The 21,894-nt window shown below is 41.9% G+C and overlaps 1 protein-coding gene across 4 annotated transcripts in view; it reads left to right on the top strand.

The window, feature by feature from the left end:
* The window catches only part of MPZL1 (myelin protein zero like 1), a 37,491-nt gene extending 16,760 nt beyond the window's left edge, over window positions 1-20,731 (top strand). Inside the window, exons 3-6 of one of the 4 annotated variants that reach the window (XM_416652.8) lie at window positions 606-819; window positions 7,375-7,507; window positions 11,414-11,519; window positions 16,141-20,731. In XM_416652.8, the coding sequence (XP_416652.7) occupies window positions 606-819; window positions 7,375-7,507; window positions 11,414-11,519; window positions 16,141-16,242 (555 nt within the window). In that variant the 3' untranslated portion in view covers window positions 16,243-20,731. Of the gene's footprint in view, window positions 1-605; window positions 820-7,374; window positions 7,508-9,042; window positions 9,117-11,413; window positions 11,521-16,140 lie in introns of those variants that run through there. The other 3 variants (XM_046912778.1, XM_040664245.2, XM_040664255.2) reach the window with 3 other exon arrangements.
* The last annotated feature ends 1,163 nt before the right edge of the window (window positions 20,732-21,894 follow it).

The following is a 21,894-nucleotide window of genomic DNA, read 5'->3' as shown; positions in this document are numbered from 1 at the left end:
CCTGAAAATCAGGAAACAGCTATATTTAAATCACCTTAAAGGTTTCTGGAACACAACTAGATGCACTCTAAATTGCTAGTGGAGTATTTTAGGAAATGGAGGGGAGGAGGGTATTGTCTGTTAGTTAAGCTATATTGTGGCTCTGAGTCACACACAGCAACACACAAGATAGGAAACTTGGTATCCTTTTCCTGCTAGGCTTACCAAGGTTTCCTTCACCTGAAAGATGGCTGTGATCCAGAACAGTTCTGTCCTTTTATTACCCTTAGTTTACTAATATTTTTCTCTTCCCCTCAGCTCTTTGTCTGCCATATCCCATGTCCTCAAAAATGGGAGAAAAGAAAAGCAACAGAAAACCAAACCTTGCAGTCTGTTGTGATAGTATAATTAAGGTATAAGCCATAGCATTTGTTATGTGATTGAGATGCAACAAGCCAAATTAATGTAGTGAGGCAGGAGGCAAAAATAAAAGAAAAACAAAATTTGTAATACTAGCTGAGTATTACATAGTGAATTCTAGGATAATGCGGTAATAGCAAGAGAAGTATGGTGTCTCCCTAATATCTAATTGAATTGTTCTTATATCATCTTTTCCTTTATTACAGTTTTTCTATTACTCTAATGGAAAGCCGTACACTGGAAAGGACATACCATTTAAAGACAGGGTCACTTGGGCTGGAGATCTTAACAAGAAAGATGCTTCTATCAGTATATCAAACATGCAGTTCCAGGACAATGGCACGTATATTTGTGATGTCAAGAACCCACCTGATATTGTTGTCAAACCAGGAGAAATCCGGCTGAGAGTTGTGGAGAAAGGTATTCATCCTCCGTGATTTTATTTTAATAATATTTTTTCCCTCTTCTGTATCTGTTTCACTTTTCTTGGAGGTAGGGCAGTGGCCTGGAGAGAAGAATCATCTTTGTAATTCTCTCCTTCCAGGTCCTAATACTTGAACTGATAGTCTGCCAACTGTTTTAAAAAAAACCAAAACCAACAATGCCCTTAATGTCATGCATTTTTTTTCTCTTATTTCCATTAATTCCTAAACTTTTTACACATTAACAAAAGCTGATGGAAACTTTGAGGAAACCCCATCTTCTCATTTCAGCGTCCCATGAATATTGTTTTCTGTATCATGCTATATCAGTGTTTAGGGTGACTTATGAAATCTGGGATGCAGGGAGAGAAAGTGACAAAACCTTGGTTTTGGAACCCATGCAGTATGTATACTAAGAACGTGGGGTGAAGGGGAGGGAGAAATCTGCCCTGAGCGTCTACTGATAGACAATGAGATGCTAATATCTTCCATGCAGAGGTGTTTGTGTTGTATGTGCACTTAGTCTGTTTCACACAGATATTCTTATATTATCCATACTGACTCTTAATCTGCGAGGGCTGGCTACTTTCAGTCATTTAAAGCTTCTGATTATTATTCAGTAACAGTTGTCACAGTTCAAGAGCACTTAGATTCCATATGTCAATTTGGCTCTTTATTTCCCCTTGCCACCCAAAACATATGGCTGTTCTAGGTAAGCTGGAGGTCAGCCAAGGTGTGACAGTTCCTGCAAAGAAACAGTTCTCACGGTGCTCAGATTTCCAAATTTATATTTAATAAGACAAGAACAAATGTTGAATTCATAAGTGGCCGTATTGATACAGCTATTCCACTAGATTTCAATATGTTAGAGAAGATAATCGTGTATTCCCTAGTTAGAATGATCCTGCTGCTATAAGAAGTATATTTACTCCATCTACTGTAGGCAAGGTCCACATCCACCTCTTTTACACTGTAGCTTGAGTTGGATGGGACCTTTGGAGCTCACTTAGTGCTTTCTGTTTCTTAGAAGTTTGAAATGTGTATATATCACAGTTTATTCAGTTTATTTTCTTATACTGCACTGATAGTCTATGAAGATGCAGTAAAGCAATAACTGGTTTTGCAAAGACACTGTCTCAGCAAAGCCTGTTCATTTGTTTGAGTTAAAATCTGAAGACTCTACATTAACTCAGATGATATTTTTTTGTCAGACTTGCATGCTGGCTTCAGTGAGATAAGAACTCAAAAAATGAATCACATATTGGAAAAATGAAGCCTGAGGATCATCTGTGGACAATCAAATGGAGTTTAGTATGCATGGATGACTCTGCGTTTCATAGAATCATAGAATATCCCAAGTTGGGAGGGACCCACAAGGATCATCAACTCCAACTCCTGACTCCACAGTGAAGTTGGACCCTAAAAGTCAGACCCTATCTCTGACCCTGTTGTCCAGACACTTGTTGAAGTCTGGCAAGCTCAGTGCCATGACCACTGCCCTGGAGAGCCTGTTTCAGTGCCTGATCACCCTCTCAGTGAAGAACCTTTTCCTGATACCTAGCTTGACCCTCCCCTGACACAGCTCCATGCTGTTCCCTTGGGCCCTGTCACTGTGACAGAGAGCAGAGCTCAGTGCTGCCCCTCAGCTCCTCTGCTCTGTGCTGAACTAACCATGGGACCTAAGCTGTTCGTCTTGTGTCTTGCACTCTGGACCTTTCACCATCTTTGTTACCCTCTTTTGGATACTATGATAGTTTCATCTCCCTTTTTGTATTGTGGTGCCCAAAACAGCACTCAGTGCTCAAGTTGAGGCCATAATACTTTGTATAACATGGAGCAGGCTGCAACAATTCAGATGTTTTTGAACACCTGCAACACCTTGTAAACAGATTTTCAAACTATAGGCCAATAGCTGTAGCTATAATCCTATTTTGCTTTCTGACTATACGTGAAAGTACTACTCATGTAATAGGTTGTAGTACGTCCATATCTGAGCTCATCTCTACTTTTGTACTTTTTTTCCTTTGTATAAATTTACTTGTTCTGAATCATTTATCTGGTGTTATAAATTATTCAAAGGCACTGTTGTGGTTTAACCTAAGTAGGCAGTTTAGTACTACACAGCTGCTTGGTTCCCTCCTCCCCCTGCAGTGGGAAAGGGGGGAAGGAAATTAGGAGGGCAAAAGTTAGAAAATTTGTGGCTTAAGATCAAGACAGTTTCATAAGGAAGAAGGAAAGAAAAATAAAAGGGAGGAAAAACAACAACCCGCAACTAAACAAATAAACTCCACCAATGCACAGTGCAGTTGTTCACCACTAGCTGACCAATGCCTAGCCAGTCCCTGAGCACCGATGCTTCCCCTAGCCATGTTCCCCCTGGTTTTGTTGTTGAGAATAACATTATATGGTACAGAATATTTTAGCTGGTGGCGTTCTCTCCCAGCTTCTTATGCACCCCCAGTTTCCCCCATAATAGGACAGTGGAAGAAACTGCTACAAAACCCATGACTCTGTGTAAGTACTGCTCAGCAACAACTGAAACGTCACTGTGTTATCAGTACTGTTTTCATGCAAATTCATACATTTTACAAATGTAAAGCATTACATCATACCAGCTAGTATGAAGAAACTCTATTCCAACCAAAATGAGAACAGTACCCAACCCTTATTCCATACCATTTATGTCATGCCTGGGTACTGTGCTTTCCCATGCATCCCCTGGCAGCCACTAACAGTTATTGGACTCTAATACACAGTAAGGCAAGCAAGCCCCATGCAAGCATGGAGGCCTGCATATTAGCAGCTAAGCAGCTCTAGCATCTACTTGGTCTCCACAATCCAATAAAATCTGTCATCATCTCAAAGGATTTAACTTGGCTAAGCAGAAAAGCACCACACAGCTGCTTGCTTGCTCTTCCTTGCTCAGTGGATGGAGAAAGAGAATTGGGAATCATGAGGGCAAAAGTTAGAAAGACAGCTTAATAAGAAAGGAAAACAACAACAGCAGTAGCTAAAAAAACACAACCCCACAAGTGACGCACCACACAATTGCTGAGCACCAGCCACCTGCTGCCCAGCCTGTCCAAAGGCAATAACAGCACACACAGCCATCTACCCAGTTTTATTGAATATGGCATCGTGTGGTACAGAATATTCCTTTGATCCATTTGGGTCAGCTGCCCTGTAAATGTTCTACATGGTCATGCGTACCTCACACATTTAAATGATCTTAGACCATAGGTGCTTGGCTGGCCTTACTTTTTGGCTTAGTCATCTGATATATTGCTGTTGTTGGCTGAGCTGTTCAAAATTGCCAAGCTACCTCAGCTGATTTTCATTGCAGTTCCTCCACAACATTTGCTCGAACAGCTCCTTCAGCTACATTGGAAGGATCCTGTTGGTGAGGAGAGAAGGAAGGCTGTTGTTATACTTGTATATGTGAATCTGGGAAGCACTCCTATTCAAAGCCTAAATTATATGAATCTGTAGGCAATTCCAAGTCCTCAACATTAGGTTGCTCCCTACCTAATAGGGATAGTAATACTACCTAATAGTAATAGGAAGCTACTTAAAACAGAGCTTGATGCAGCTTGTGTTACCTGGAGGCAGTCCATCTTTGATCTGAACACTTATGAGAGGAAAACTAGAATTGTTTTATGGAAATTGTTGTACTTACCTCTATTTGAAAACTTCAGTTTTATGAAACGGGGAAGAAACTAATTCTAGCACATTTTCAGAGAAAATGGGTGATGCTTTGAATTAAGGTGATTTTTAGTGAAAACTTCCCTTGAAAGACTGGTTTTCTGACTTATGGTAAACTATGAATTTAAACATCAGCTTTGAAAGCTAACACTTTGGTATGTAGCTGGGACTATCTTTCACAATGAGATCATTGACTGCTCCCCAAGTATTTATGAGGAATTCATGTAAGTGCAGTACTAAAGAACATCAGAAAAGAAGGGGTAGGAGGCATAGTTCTCCAAGCAAGCTATGTGGTCATAAAATTGTGTAAGCTTTTCTCTAGTCTGTAGGATTGTGTTCTGAGAGGCAGTAAAGCCTCTAGTTTAATGTGCAAATTGTTGCACTCTTGTAAAAGAGCCTTTTAAGAACTCTGTCAACAGAATATAACTTCTGTCTTTGATCCAATCTAGCCAACAGAAAACCTCATCTGAATCAAAGAAACAACAAATCTGTCAAGTTAGACATTGTCATCTTTTTTAATATCACTTTTTCAGCAGATAACAACACTATAGCTTTAGATTGCTACTTTCTTGTTCTGAAAGTGGGTTTTTTTTTCATGAGTACATGACAGGAGGTGGCCTGCTAACAGAAGTACGTCTCTTTTGATACTTTTGCAAACAAAAAAAAAATTATCCCCTACAAAGGGGAAGAAAAACAAAAACTATGAAATCCTACTTCTTGAGTGCCTCAAAATAAATCTGTTTATCTTTGCATAAGGCTCAAATGCAATTGGTTTTCTGTTCCTGAAATGCATTATTATTTGTAAGATTCTTCTTCACGGCAGATGGATCTTTGGGTTACTAGAAGGTTTGCAGAAGAAAAGATGTCTTCCTCTAGGTTGTGGCACTTACATCTTCAATATCTTTTTAAGACTTGTTGCAAACTGACATCAAACACTGGAGAAAGCTAGGAAAGCTGCTGATAGGATATTCAGTCAAATGGGGGTACGTAACGGTTGGACAGATCAATACAGTGGGAAAGGCACAGCACAATAGAGAGGTGCTATAAAGGAAGGGAAGAAGATTGTTCACCCATATCAGGGGATTCTAGGTTCACAGGGGAAATCTTCTCCAAGAAAAGATCCTTCCCCTGTGGCAGTCAGCCTTTAAATGAGGTCTAAGAGAGGCGTTGGAGCCAGGCTCCATCCCTTCCAGTCACACAGGTCAGACAGCCTTCACCTGTGCTCCCAGGGCTGACCCAGTCCTTTCCCCAGGTGATCAATCAGTGGTTTAGGCCATGACTCAACAGTTACCATATAGAGTGTCATCAGTAAAATGGCTAGAGATCATGTAGCCGTTTTCTTGGAAGTCACTAAAGTCAGAATGAACAATACTAAATGTTGTGTGATGCCCTTGCATCATCAGGATGCTGTATTGTGCTATTCCCTTCTATACAGGTGTGTCAAAATGGGATTGATCTACGTACTACAAATTAGTTGGGAATGCTTTGTATAAGCACGATATGTGGTCCTCACAGGAACAAATCCAGCAAGGAGGGACTGGCCCACCTTTCATCTGGATTGTTTAGCCTGCAAAAAGGACGAAAGACTCAGGGAGATCTTGCCAGTGATTATAAATATCTCGTGAGAGAGAGTATCTAAAGAAGACTGAACCAAGATCTTTAGTGGTGCCCAGTGACAGGAGAAACAGCAACGAACATGCTTTCCAACACAATAAATTCTATCTCAGCATAGGAAAACACATTTTTACTGTAAACGTGGTTGAGCACTGGAATGGATTGATAGAGAGTTTGTGAAGCCTCCATCCTTGGAGACAGTGAAAACCCAGCTGGAAAGAGTACAGAGAAGGCTGCATAAGTTGACCCTTCTTGGACAGGGGGGGTAGCCTAGATGATCTTGAGACATTTGTTCCAACCTCAATGATTCTGTGGTGATCAGATGCAAGTGTCTGAGAAGGATTTTCTACGTAGTGTGTCGTACCTGCTGCATCTTATACCAATTTACTGGTATTTGGTGCAGGTAGCTAGCGTAGCATGGATTCTTGTAAGAAAGCTTCCAATCAAAGATGTTCATTGCATTAAACAAGATGAGAGGGAGAATGTTGTTTGCAAATGAAAAAAAGATATAATGGTGCTTTGTGTATTCTTTCTCTTGTAAATCTTCTGTACTCATTCTCTGATTGGCTTTTATTTCTGGCTGCTCTTTCTTGGCCTCCCCTTCCCCCAAATTGTACTGGGGAAAACGTGAGTAAAGCAATACTGTGTTCCTGTAAGCATATTGCTAATAACTTTCAATGAACCTGACTTGGGAAGGAGAAGAATGACTCTATAAAAATGTATAGAGATGTATTTGAGACACCAGAAGCATGTATAAATGCTCTTAGAGTGATCGTGGGTAGTAATTGGGCTGTCTGCTGCATGCTACCCAGAGAACACCCAGCATTCAGCGCTCTTAGTTGATTAGTGAGAGATGTGCGAAGCGCTTTCAAGTATGCCTGCCTTTTCCTGTTGACCTCACTGGGAGTTACCAGATGAACATAACATTTTTTCAAGTACAAAATAAGATAGGATTATTGTCATTATCACCTGTGTTCCTTCACATGTTAAAAATTCTTGATATAAAGTCTCTTCTGAAGGATGGTACCTTAAAGAATGCTCTTGGTGTCTGATCTGTTCATACATTATTCTGCTAGCTGCCTGCTATTGCTACCATTTAGGCCGCATGTTTTAATTCCTGGGTATGACATTAGTGCTTCTGCTGTAAAAGAACCCATGGTCAAGAACATGTGTCATTTGCACTTCTGTTATTCAGGGAATGCAGAAGAGTTGAATGTTTTCTCCCTTCTCTCTCCAGACAGCCTGCCTGCGTTCCCCATTGCCATGGTGGCAGGGATAGTCATCGGTACGGTTACAGGTCTCACACTGCTCATCTCTATTGTCGTGTGTCTTGTTATGAGAAAGAACAACTCTAAAAAACGTTACTCTGGGTAAGAGATCTCTCTCCTCACCTGTGAATGATGTGAGGAACAGCAGTAGGATCAGAGGGAGGGCTTAGAGGGGGGTAGGAGTTGGGTCAGCCAGGTCTTGGCAACCGTGGCTAGAGATAGGGTATGGCCATATGCTACACTGGTCATCTGTCTATAATGATTATCTTTTTTGCTGTGCTTGAAAAGACCTACTGACCATGAGTTACACTTGAAAATCACTAAATGTTACCGTTGATCCCCCGCCACAAACTTTTATGCCCTGTGAACACTTAATTGAAGATCCCCTAGCTGTTTTGTTCCCCTCCCCTTCCCTAGCCCCTCATCCCTCTACCCTTCCTGAAGGAAAAGTGCCACACACACAATTTTAAGAAACAATCTGTTAAGGTTAAGACTGAATTTTTCAGTTTCCAGTGTTTTACTCCTGAGCCTGGAGTACAGTTGCCAAAATTGCATTCATCACCACTCTAATAAGTAAGAAAGGAGTAGCCACTTCAAATCCGTTCTCATTCACTGTTTGTTTCTAGTTAACTGTTGCCATCCCTGAAAAGTGTTTTTGTCTTAGAATATCTCCAAAATGAAGCACAGATCTTTTGATGTGGGGATAAGAGAAAGCAACAACACCTGATAAAAACAGACTTGAGTCCCATGGTGATGGAGCTTGGTGGTGGTGGGGGAAACACTTTCTCCTTTATCCTTCTCTCTAACCAGCTGGTTATTTCTCTAAAAAAGGTGAAAATTATGTCTTTAATTTTGGAGACGAAATCACAATTAATAACTTCTTTCTGTTCTTTCCCCAACAAATATTCCTGCTTCCTGCAGGCTCTTTTGGTTGCTTGTAGGGTGGAAGAAAACAGCTCAAAAAATAAACTCATGGAGATTTCTAAATTGAGATTTACCTTGTCCTTCTCTCAGTTGGAGAGCTTAGAGAAAGTGAGTTGGCTTTTGCCAATGGTAAAGCCGAGTGCAGTGAAGGCAGTGGTATGTGCTCAAAATTGTGCGGAAAGTCTGTTTTCCACTTTCTGCATGTGTCCTTCCCCTGAAAACTGAGGAGTGTCATGCACCAAAAGTGCACATGAGATGGTCCACATGCTTTACTTCTGAGTGACCGGCTGTTCAGTGTCCTCCTGCTGAAGGATATGTGCTGGAGCTGAGCATGGAGAAGTAGCTTATGTGCTGTAATTTCTTGTAGTAGATTTAACTACTCTCCCAGAAAAGTAATCTCTGGAGATTAAATACTGCTTTTGGTGACCACACCAGCTCTGCTTTACATGCTAAGAGAAATCAAATGCGCTGTGACCCCCTTCAAACTTACAGACTTTCTTCTCCATGACACTAACCTAGTGAGTGGTGGTAGTGGTGAGATGCACTTACTCTTAGATAACAACTCTGCCTTGAACTGAGGTGGGCTGGGGCACTGCATGGCCACAGTTTCCGTTCATGATCTGACTTTGGTGTTTTTTTGTTTTTTGTTTTTATTTTTCCTTTCTGCCTTGGTGTGCTGGGATCGGATCCTGCTTATGTTCCTCTCCTTACAGAGATCCTGATATAGACGCCAGATTGGGAATGTAACAGGGCTGGGTCTTCTCTTCCAGTCCCACTAGACACCATGGTAACTAATCAAGTTGGTGGTTGCTGTTAATACCTGTGTGTATGTGTACACATTTCCTCTTCTTTTGCTGACTAACCAGCTAGCTCTGCTCACATAACTTCACTGTAATTTGTGCTGGAATCTGTTGGCAAAGGGATGATGCATTTCACTGGATGCTTGGGCTTCATTGTCTCATGTCTAGCTGGGGTGGGATTGCTTCTCTCAAATGGTGTCCTTCCATCTCTTCCCGCAGTGAACTTGCCGGTGCATTGACTAAAGCAAAAGAAAGTCCTTTCTGTGTCAGGATAAAAACAAATTCCCTGTTAAGTGTTTCTGTGGCTCAGAGCTCTGGCACTTGAAAACTTACAGTTGCAGTGACCTATGTGCATGAGCTGCTTAAAAAGAAATTATAATTTTTAGATAGTATGGATCTTAGGAATTTTGTGAATAAAGCAAACAATTCATGGTTATTTCATCTTGGTCACAGAAGAGCTTCTCTGTCTCTCAGATAGGGTAGAAACCCCTTGCTCTGGTGACTGAGTTTCCTTTCCTTTCCTTTCCTTTCCTTTCCTTTCCTTTCCTTTCCTTTCCTTTCCTTTCCTTTCCTTTCCTTTCCTTTCCTTTCCTTTCCTTCCCTTCCCTTCCCTTCCCTTCCCTTCCCTTCCCTTCCCTTCCCTTCCCTTCCCTTCCCTTCCCTTCCCTTCCCTTCCCTTCCCTTCCCTTCCCTTCCCTTCCCTTCCCTTCCCTTCCCTTCCCTTCCCTTCCCTTCCCTTCCCTTCCCTTCCCTTCCCTTCCCTTCCCTTCCCTTCCCTTCCCTTCCCTTCCCTTCCCTTCCCTTCCCTTCCCTTCCCTTCCCTTCCCTTCCCTTCCCTTCCCTTCCCTTCCCTTCCCTTCCCTTCCCTTCCCTTCCCTTCCCTTCCCTTCCCTTCCCTTCCCTTCCCTTCCCTTCCCTTCCCTTCCCTTCCCTTCCCTTCCCTTCCCTTCCCTTCCCTTCCCTTCCCTTCCCTTCCCTTCCCTTCCCTTCCCTTCCCTTCCCTCCCCTCCCCTCCCCTCCCCTCCCCTCCCCTCCCCTCCCCTCCCCTCCCCTCCCCTCCCCTCCCCTCCCCTCCCCTCCTTTTTCCTTTCCGTTCCTTTTCCTTTCCTTCCTTTTTTTACCGCTGCATGTTTGCAGAGCTAAATCTTCTATAGTTAGACTTACCAAAGGATAAAATGCAATTGCCCTGTGAAGTGGTGGTCTGCTTAATGTCACAGTCCTTATTTGTTTGTTTCTCTACTTGCTTTGTACACCGTCTTCCTACAAAGATTGTGAGGAAAGGATGCCAAGAGGGTTGTGGTAGCAAAGGGAGCTCATGTGTTTGCGATCAGGGAGGCAGACAGTTTTCTTTCTTGAGTGGATGGGTAACAGAAGGTAGACCTAGCATTAGAAACACAGTACTGCACTACCCAGAAGCTACTGAGGTTAACTTTGAGGGCTCATATACTTACTTCTGTGGTATTCATTTCTCTGTCTGTCACTGGCTTGTTTTCTTTTCAGTCCTGTTCTAAGTGAATGAGAAGAAGCAAGCACCAAGTGAAAACTAGCAACCTTGTTTTAGAGGTGTTAGTTCTTACCAAAAGACAGTTTTCTGAGTTTTCAAACAAGATTTGCCAATTTAGATATTCAAGTAGCTGTATCTGGGCACATAGCATACATGTGACTTGTAACTCTAAAAGTAATCACTCCAGGGACTACTGTCTCTTGTGAGAGGGCAGAATTATTTTGGAACCACTGCCCAAAGAAATCAAGGGAACTAATGTGGAGTTTGGTAGGAAGTACCTTGGGTGGTATGGAGAGCTGGTGGCTCTTGCAAGTGTTCACTTTTACTGTGGCAATGGTATCATGCTTGCTTCAGTAATCGGGGCTATTTAGCTAATAGTTAGAAGAGAGCTGTTGTTTATCACTGCTATCTGAGTCTGAAACCTATGTGAAGAAAGCATATAGGTGTGTGGGCTGTCAAGTTTTAGACTGGCTGACTTGAATGAGAATATCTAGGACGCAAGAGTTTTGGAGGAGCTGTTGTCCAGTGTTAGCAGTTGTGTCTTCATGTCACTCACCAGTGAGACTGGGAGGAATGTGAGACAGAGTGAGACAGAGAAATGACTAGGGAGAGCTGGAGAATTGTATGTGTTTATTACAGAATCCATTATGTTCACTTTTACTTTGGCGTAGCCTGCCATTTTCATCTTGCCATCACTCGTTTTTTTGTTTTTGTTCTTTCTTTTGTTTGTTTGTGCCTCTTGAACATTGTCGTGCAAACTCTGCTCTGCCACCTCGTCAGCTGCGGTACATCTGAGAGCTTGATGTCACCAGTTAAGCAGGCTCCGCAGAAGTCGCCCTCCGACACAGAGGGTCTGGTAAACAGCGTGCCCGCCAGATCACACCAGGTAAACTGCTTCCTGCTGCCTTCTGAAGCAGGATCCTCCTGGAGTGTGGGGGAGATGGTATGGAAAAGCTGAAGGCAGGGTGGGACGTATGAGTTAGGCGCTGTCCGTTAGGGTGAGGAGGGTGGGGGGAATCTGATCTGGGTCAGAGATGGGCAGTAAGCTGGGACCAGTGAACTCTTCTCTTGAAGTTGTGCATTTGAAAGGGTATTTTGATATTATTTGAGGTAGTTTTTTTGCCCTTTGTGTACTAATGTGTGAAAAAGGTGGTTCTTATCTTCTGTGTTAGCGTGCACAGCTGGGAAGTGTAACTGTGAGATCCTGAAGAAGATGAGGAGTTGGTAGCAGGTAGCTGTTTAGTGTAGAGATAACATTGTCTACTACAATATGTAATACCCTTCAGAACTGTCTAATCTGCTCTAGGATTGTGCTGGGAAGGACTTAATCTCTCATTGCTATGATATGCTTCAAGTGGCATGTACTGCCTTTACGTGAAAATGAACCAAACGCTCACCACAGGTGATCAGTTTGAAGTTGGCTCTTGCTGTTGAGATTTCTTTTCTGCTGAACCACCTGGCTTTTGTCGGGTTGAAATTACGAAACTTATTCGTGTTCCTGCTGGTGTTGGTGAACATTGATTTTTCTGTGTTCCCACTGATTTTGAAGGAAAGAAGGTGGCTCTTAGTCAGACTAGACACCCCATGAGAAAGCAGTCAGAAGGGAGAGGGAATGCATCAAACAGGGATTCAACGCAATATATGATTATCTCTTTACAGGATTTTCTTATTTGCAAGCCGTTTCTTACCTCTTGTGTATATTCAGCAATTTTCCCATGAGATACGGATCCTGAGTAACTTTAAGTCCAGAAGGGACTTTTTCTTAACGTCATCTTGCAGCAAGTGTCTATAGAGTAGGGTATGGACTTTGAGAAGTTTTAAAATCAGTGTTGACACCTAATTTCTTGACAAAGTAACGGAGGTGTGTGTTAATACTACAGGGGAAAAAATACAGTGTTAAGTGAACTGGATAAGGTGAAGATCTCCACTCTGTTGGCCTTACAGTCTGTTTGTGAAGTGCATCTTATTCTTGATGGGTGCAGTACTTCCAGAACGGAGTTTTATTATGCAGACATAGTGACTTTAGAGAACAGTTAATCTCTGAACCTGAAGGCAATATATTCAAGTAATAAGGTTTAAAAATTTTGACTGAATTTGACTGTTCAGATTTTGACTGAAGTGGACTGGAGTGGTTAATAAGAGCCTGCCTTTAAAGTCTAGATAAAACTTGTCTTGTTCTGTTAATGTTCATTTGATCGACTCAATTCCACTTGTTTTCACTGTGTCTTCCTCTCAGTAGATATGTTCTGTCCTGTCAAATTTGTGTACAGTGTTTCTTTGCCATGCCATCTTCTGCAGTGACTAATACTCTAACATGACTGTTATTTGGATGAGGTAGAAAAGCATTTCTGGTGAGGACAGGAATTAAATGCATTGTATGGATGGATGTCCTTGTTGAACTAGTAATGTGGGTTGCAGCAAGCAAACTGAAAAGCAGGTGCATGTTGTCTGAAGGTATGCTAACTCCAAGGTGGTTCCCATAGCTTTTCCTGCATACTTTGTGTCCTTTAAAAGTTTGCTAGTGATCATCAGCCCTTGCTTTTTCCTAGCAAGGATTGCCCATTTTTTGTAACTGATCTTTTTTTTTCTTCTCTTTCTTTATGTTAGGGAGGTGTTTTCTGGTGGAATGAAAGGTGAAAGCATCATGTTAGCTTCTCCCTGATGGAGCTCCAGAAGCATCTTGCAATAGTTTCTGAAGTATGCTAGTAAAACTGGTTGCTTTTCAGCTGCAGTGAGGTGGTACCGAGTAAACATGGGAGGGACACGTGGAGCACATTGGATTAGAGTAGAAAATCAGCAGGCAGCAAATCGAATAGGTGGAGCATTTTAATAAATCCTTGCTCCTTCTTTTCTGTTTTAGTTAATATTCCATTTATTTAGGTGATGGTGAATATATCTAGAAAATAGCTTGATTTGGATCAGGTGACCACACCAGTCAGCCTCTTCATCATCATCTGACATTCTGGTTGCAGCAGGATAATTACATTTAACCTGGCATAAAATAATAGTGGTGATAAGATAACTGATCCAAAGTGAACTCCTGTGGTAGAAAACTGACCCATCGGGATTTTTTGAGGAAACTTGAGGTGTCATACTGAGTGCTTTATGCAGTTGTAGATTTTTTTGAACTCATACAAGGTGCCATAGAGCGTAATTTACCATTTCCTTTAACTATGGCTTCAGGCAGGTGAGAATTCCTAAATTGCTTACAAATAAACCTTAGGCTCACTTTGCCTTAACATTTTCATAGACACCAAGCTTTAATTGGTGTTAATAACATAATCCAAATACAGTTTCAGAGACCAGAACAACGTGAGAGCCCATAGTGCTGAAAAAAAAAACCCACGTTGTTCTAACCAAACTCTAAATTTCAACTTTCCTCAGACATCTATATCTTTTTTTTACATCGTTTCTTTAGTCTTTTATTTATATTCAGCATTTTATATCTGCTTACAGATGTTCTTCCTTCTTTCCTCCCCTTCCTCTAATATTTTTCTTTGTAACTTGGGAAGTGCTTTAACTAGAAGGAGGACACTTTGGCTTTAGATTGCTTCTGAAGGAGAACAAGGCATTTAGCAGGTGCATGCTTTACCATTGTGTCGGAAGGAAAACAGCTGTGCAAAAGTGAACCTATGATCCTTCAAGGATTTTGTTTTCTGAATGGAAGGTATCTTCTAATCTTTGGCCCCCAGTTGCTTTGGAAGATAAGTGGAATTGGAGAGTGATGAGTGGGAGAAATATCTGTGAAAGCTTCTTCTCTCTTGAAACTAAGGGAAACAGAAGTGGAGTTAAATTAATGAAATCATTTTGAGGCAAAAGTAGCTAGAAGACCCTCAATCAAACAGAAAGATCCATCCTTGTAATTTTTACCCTCTTCACTCTGCCCAAAAAAACAGTCCCTTTCTCTCCTGTGTGGGTAATATTTGTGTGTGATCTCTGCACTTAGATCACCTGGTAGGCAGTCACAGCCTTCTGCTCTGTGTTTATTTCAGCTGTGGCATGCAGAATGGGAGCTGCAGGTCAGAGCTTTCCATAAAGCTCCCATCTTTACCTTGCCAGGCATTCCAGGCCAGTCCTGTCCTTGGCTCATCTGGAATAGCTACAGCTTGCTTTCCTGTGTCTGTGTTTTGGAGGATGTGGTGCTTTAGGAATGGGCTGGTGTATTTGCATGCTCTGCTGAAAGATGGTAATTTAATGTCCTCCGCTCCAGCAAATAGAACAAAGGTGTGTGGCTGCGTTGCTGTCTTTTGTAGGGAAAACCTGGCAATAACTGTCGGTGCTGGGTCATACTGAACAGACCGGCACAAGAAGGTACTGAATGTACCTGATGTGTATGTGTGAAACTGTAGGATCACTGAATATCCCAAGCTGGAAGGGACCCACAAGGATCATCAACTCCAGCTCCAGGCTCCCTCTGTCCAAGAATGTTATCCAGATGCTTCTGGAACTCCAGCACTCAAGGCCATGCCCACTGCCCTGGGCAGCCAGTTGCATGCCCGACCACCCTCTGGTGCAGATCCTGTCCCTAACCCCCAGCTGCCTCTCCCCTGACACAGCTCCATGCCGTTCCCTCGGGCCCTGTCGCTGTCACACAGAGCAGAGCTCAGCGCTGCCCCTCCGCTCCCTGTGAGGGGCTGCTGCCGCCATGAGGCCTCCCCTCAGCTCCTCTGCTCTGCGCTGAACCAACCCCGGGACCTCGGGTGCTCCTCACACACCTTGCCCTCCAGACCCTGGCCTATCTTCAGAGCTCTCCTTTGGATGCTTTCTAATATTTTATGCCCTTCTGGAATGATGGTCTTAAGTAGTTCTCTTGTTTGTGGGTCTGAGCCATGCCTTGGGTTGGTTTGTAGTAAAGGGGAACCTTGATGACCTAACTGACCAAGGATTCAATTCTTTTTTTAAAACTCTGAGCTGGGTTGGTTTGAAAGTGAGGTAAGAATTTTGCATTACTGAACCATTTTAGTATTTTCTGGCTTGCAGCTGTGTAAACCTTGATCCCATCAGTTGCTTGGCCAGTGACTGTGGTGTCCTTTGGTGGCTGCAGGTTTGTTCTCTCCTTAGTTATCCCTCCTTAGTGGGACAGCTGTGCTGAAATTTACAGGACATGGCAGTACATTAAGTACACTTGGCTATCTACTGGTAAACTGTAGCATAGTTTCTCCTGTAAAACATTAAATCTGGCATGCATCTGACTAAGCCAAGTATATTTCTTCTCTCTACAACATCTAAAAATCGCTGCTTTTCAGAGCAAATGATTCTAGATTTAGCTTTTTGTGAGAAAGCAAACAGCCTTAACAGTATTAAAGGGAGGAAATGTTTGGCACGCTCCTGGTATGAGCAAGGTGGCAGACTAGAGACTCATTTATAGGTGAGGGCTCATTCCACCTGCTTCAAAGTGTCGCTAACAGTCATAAAAGCTGTGTGGTCTTGCTGTCGCCCCTGCAGAAGAGAGGGACAATATGACCTATTCTGAGCAATACTGATTGTGTTTTTTATTCTCTTTGCAGGGCCCAGTCATTTACGCGCAGCTAGATCACTCCGGAGGACAGCACAGCGACAAGATTAACAAGTCAGAGTCTGTGGTCTATGCTGATATTCGGAAGAACTGAGATGCGATCCTCACCTGTCTATAGCAAAACACTCATTCAGACTGGAATTGCTTAAACAAAATTTGACCCAGAGAACTCACATGTGGCCTTTGATGCCTAGGCTAGGACCAATGCATGTGCATACAGAGGGAAAGATATATATGTATTGTGTGTAAATAGTCTATTTAATCGTAGAGAAGTGAGACCAATGTTGCATGTTGAAATGCGCTAAGAATTCTGCTTATAAATCGCCAATATTCTTTTTGTATCTTGTACGATGAGAGAGAAAGTGCAAACTCACATCACAATTTAAGAATATTTTTATTGTATCAATGGAGAAACTGGAAGATGCCTGAACATTCTAGATTGACCTGGAGATTTTTTTTTTGTTTTGTTCATAAGGCCTAATTTCTTTCATTGTTGTTGAGATGCATACAAAAAAAAGGTAATTTTCACAGGGTACTCATATTTTCTTGGTCAGATTATCAGTACAGAAGCTGCCTTCTCCTATGAGGTGGACATTCTTATTTGGTCTTGTAAGCAGAATTGTGACTCCTAGCTATCAGAAATAGATGTCCTACCTCTGCAAGTGAAGGAAATGTTTAGACCTACCTGCCTTGTCTAACACAGTTCGCAGAATTGTTTACTTCTATATTGAGCCTGTATATTCACGCTTAGTCCTTTAAGGTACAGGGATAGTACTGATCTAATGACTTCTGTGAAATTGTAGTTTACCTGTGAAAATTGAAGAGCTAGTGAGTTAAAGGGATAAGAAGCTGCTGCCCTAGGTGGCTGAAAAGTTCACTCAAAGAGTCTGAGGCATTAAGTGTTGTTTTCCTCAAAAATGACACCTCATATAAGCACAAAAAAAGGGCTCCAAGGGATCTGGAAGTTCTGGTATTCCCTCACCTCTCCCTCATGGCTCCACTCTACCTCTGCCATTTCTGAAGAGATGCTTTCTCTGTTCTCAAAAGCCTTTAATGAAGGCTGAATGACCTCTGGAAGAAATCTAGAGCTTCACTTTTTTTTTTCCTTTCTTTCTTTCTTTTTTTTTTCTTTCCAGTTTTTAATTTGGTGTGGGGTTTTTTTTTTTTTTTTGCTTTTTTTTCTTTCTCTTTTTTTTTTTTTATAATCTTTATTTGCACAGAGAGATATGGAGGGCAGTTTATTTCCTTCTTCTCTACGAGTCTACTACTTGATTAGTATAATTTCCCAGCTTCTTGATTGTAGATTATACTCCTCGTAAATTGTTAGGGATCCCTGATTGTTCTGTTCTGCTGAAGAGGATCTTTCTTTAGCTGTCCCATCTGTACCCAGAAATCTGGTGACACTTAAGAGTAAAAGAGTGTTTCTACATGTTCAGGTAGAATTTCCTGATTTTTAACTTTTGTCCATTGCCTCTTGTTCTGTCCATGAGTACTACTGAGAAGAGTCTGGCTTCTTCTTCATTCTTTTTTCTCAACAAACTTGGGTGAGCAAACTTTATATTCTTTCATCAGGATCATGCTTGACTGGTTGCCTAACAACACTTGCTTTTGTTAGAAGCGCTGCCGAAGTCTCAGTGAATCCTGCTGCTGCTTTCCCTATCAACTGGGCTGTTTCTTCCAAATATTAGTTTTACACTTAGCAAGAAACAGAAGCTTAGTTGATGGAGAATCTTTGTTTTAATCTGCCTATGCTCATCGCTGTGCATTACCACCTTTCTTCCTAGACATTTTTGAGTAAAAGGGAGAAATGTGATTTAACTATCAAACACTTGGTGCTACAAGAAAATAGGACTGTCTGTCCTTTGCTCTGAAGTCACTATTTGTTTTTGTGGGGCTTCTTGTTGTTGTTGTTGTTGCTTGTTTTTCTGCTGGGATCTACCGAAGAGTCTGAGCACAATCCTGCTACTGCTGGTGCTAACTATAGGAAACATGTAATTTCATTGGTTTTCTTTAGGTACAGGTATGTTCATATAGCCTATATGGAGAAATGTCACTGCAAGGCTGCCTGCATTCAGGCATTCAGATGTAAAGGCATATTGAAGTTTTGTTTTGTTTTGTTTTTTTTAATGCTGAACTTTTTTTTTCTTTTTTTTCTTTTTAGGAAAGAAATAAACTCTCTTCCCCATAGGAATAGTAGAAATCAGCCTCAAGTGTGATGGACAGCTTCTCTGGGCTGCCTCTTCCAGTGCTTTACCACCCTCTGAGTAAAGATTGCCCTCTTAATATCTAATCTATATCTCCCCTCTTTTAGTTTAAAACCATTCCTCCTTGTCCTGTCACCATCAGACCATGTAAAAAGTCAGTCTGTCTCCTGATTATAAGCTCCTTCTAAGTACTGGAAGCTCCTTTTGAGTACCGTAAGTTCTGGAGACTTTCCAGAATGAGGGGAAATTTAGGTTAGATGCTAGGAGGAAATTCTTCACTCAGAGGGCAGTGAGGCAGTGGCATAGGCTGCCCAGAGGAGCTGTGGATGCCCCATCCCTGGAGGTGCTCAAGGCCGGGTTGGATGGGGCCTTGGGCACCCTGGGCTGGTGGTTGGCAGCCCTGCCCATGGCAAGCAGTTGGAACTGGGTGGTTTTTAAGCTCCCTACTAACCCAAGCCATTCTGTGATACTATGAACTTGAGGCAGCACGGGACAAAACTATTGTCAACTTTTGGGCACTCAGGTTGTGTTAGCTGGTTTATTTGGATATGATAGCCTGTGCTGATGAAAGGGACTGACGTTTAGTTGGTTTACTTAGTAAAGTCTCAAGTGACAGATGACTTCTAATTTCCTTGATGGGTAGCAAGCAGAGATTGAAGTCAGACAAAGTCATCAGATTGTGATGTTATGATGACCAGAAATTCAATCAGGTGTCCCCTACTGCTTTTTTCTTAATTCTTTGATGCTGTTTTGCAGGTGGAAAAGAACAGCATGTACTTTTAGGAAAATGAAGTGTATTGTCCTTAGCCAGTGCCAGTACTGCTGCTAGCTCTTTTTAGGTCTGTCTGTTTTGAAAAGACGTGCTGCTTGCTGCAGCCCAGCTGAGGAACTGATGAGATTCTTGAGGCAGTAACAAATGACTGTTAGGTGAGCAGGCGCTCATGGGTGAAGGAGCTGGGGAAGGTCTGCATGATGTTAAACATTTGCAATGAATTTTCTGCTGTGAGGGGGAAAAAAGTAGGCTTTTACATGTAGAAGTGACCTTACATGCATTATAGGAACGCAGTTTGGGAGTGCCAGCTTGGGCTCTGGCTGCTGAGCCGGCTTGCACCCCCTAGAGACAAGAATATGAATGGCATCACTCATCTTTGTCATCCCCTCTTCTGAACAGAACTGCAAAATGAAGAGTTTTGTCTCTACTAACAGTGGATGTATTCTTCTTTATTACTGATTAGCAGAAATAGATTTTGAAGGGCATTAGGTGTAATTATATTGACGTAAGTAAATCGATAGCTATACTCAGTACATCAAATCTCCATTGCCTTTTTTGTCTTCAGCAGTTGTTCTGTGAGGGAGATCATCAGCGTGTTCATTAGATGGCACTAAATGAAATTAAATTAAATTTTAATGAACACATTAAACGTGTTCATTAAAGAGCCACTACAGGTTGGCAAATATGTCCCTATATTTAACGACACGATGATAACTGGAGACCTGCATGGTTTTGTTTTTTTCGAAGCTTTAGTGCTGTTTCAGTTTGTGAGGAAATGAGCTGGAAATAAGTTTTCAGCTTTTTTAAACCTGTGAGAACTGCTTAGATAACCATCTGTCTGGTAACTGCAATACATGTATATACGCAGCTTATAAGCTGCGTTGCGGTAGAATGGATTCATTGAGGTAAAATGTAGGCCATTTGATTTTTGACCAAAATACTTTCAGTCTGTTTTAAAATTTTGTCTTGGATTTTTACATTAATAATGTACTTACCAAGGACTTCAAACTGCTCTTACCGTACAGCAGGTGATGGAATTATTTTCCTTTTAAAACTGTCAAACCTGAGAAGGGGGTAAGACTTCTGGGCTGTGGCCATAGCCCTGTGGTGCTAATATTGAGGTAACAAACTACAAAGTCATATAATGATGCTCAGGACTTGTACTCTTCCAAGGCTTCTCTTTCCCTGCTCTTCACTGCCCTAAAGCTACTAAACCCTTTCATTTAAAGGTGTTTTTGCACTCTGAAATGCAAGTTCAATGCCTCTTGAGATCAGTGTGCTGTGCAATCTTTTCTGTCTCCCTACAATGGCAGCTCTTTTTATGTGGTAAATATAATTGGGAATATAGACTGGATACTTTTCATAAACCTCCATCTTGGAGGTATGTGGGAGAACAAACACCTGTAAGACAGGTGTATAATCTGTGTGAGGGAGCTAGATATGCATTGCATGGCCTGACTGTGAAGATCCTCTGTATCAACGGTTAGTGCTTTTGCTTTTACAGACTCATCGAGAAAGTTATCCTGGATATTTTTTCTTGAATGGACTTTCATGTTTTCTGTTGTAATCTTGTGAATATTTTAATACACTTATCTCCCCCCCCTTCACTTCTGGTTTGTTGGATGAGTTTCATTTTGTTGTGAACTAGGAGGGGAGGGGGCTGAAATATACCACCTCTCTTCCTGGCAATGTTTTTCAGTCATTCCACTCTCTGTCAGCTCAGCAAACACACACAGCTGGAGAGTTCACTGTTTGAGGTGATACCCTAAATGAATTCAGCTAAAGAACTAAGATACGCAAGAGAAAATGCTTGAGGTTACAGCACACATCTCCAGCAGAATCCAACTAGGAGAAAAACAGCTTTCAGAGGCAGGACAGCCTCTGGGCAGGGGTATCTGATGCAGTATCAGGCACATGTCTTTTAAGGAGAGAAAATGCTGTCCTGCACTAATACTCTGTGCTAGATAGTTTACACAAGGGGTGAGAAACGCAAGGATTTCAGTGCCACAGCTGTTGTTACATACAGTTTTCTCCCATCTCCACCCTTGCCGTGTGGGAGTGGTACCTCAACTTGGATTGGGCAAAGTACGGCAGAGGAGAGAATAAGAAGCCATTGTCAACTTCATCATTCAAGGCATTCACGTTACTGAGTGCTGAATACAGAAGGAGCTGCTCTGACTTAGTTCTCTTTTTTTCCCCTGGCTGCAGACTCCTAGCTTTGGAGCTTCGAAGAGGTCTCTAACAACATGCCAGGGGTAGCTGATGGATGCCGTGCTCTGAGCACAACTGCCTGATACAGACGGACTTCTGCAATGTGATGTACAGCTTTTGCTCGGAAGCTGTTTCACAGTGTTACTTTTTTCTCTTTACAGGAAATTAAGTAGGGAGAGAGGTTGGCTTTCAAAGGTTTCATTCATAAATGTGCCACAGATGGCAGCAGAGCACCTCCTCCAAAGCTTTGGAGAAGTGACATAATGTATGTCAGTGCCCTGAGAGCACAGCTTCACAGAAAATCTGTACATACTTAAGGAGGATGTGAAAAGTGATATATATATACTGTATATATATATATATATATATATAATATATATATACACACAATACATATACTATATAATATATATATACAGGAAGTATACTCCTGTCTGGGCCTCTGGCTCGCAGTCCCAACACCATGTCATGCCAGGCTCTGTTCAGCAGTCAGGTGAGGTAAGGCCCAACAAGTAGTTCAAGGCACAATCCACAATCAGTTTCTTTTAAAGAGGAAATG

This window comes from Gallus gallus, chromosome 1, assembly GCF_016699485.2.
Source record: "Gallus gallus isolate bGalGal1 chromosome 1, bGalGal1.mat.broiler.GRCg7b, whole genome shotgun sequence".
In the NCBI taxonomy this organism is placed as follows: Eukaryota; Metazoa; Chordata; class Aves; order Galliformes; family Phasianidae; genus Gallus; species Gallus gallus.
Note: the sequence above shows the minus strand (reverse complement) of the source record. Positions and strands in the feature narration are given on the sequence as shown.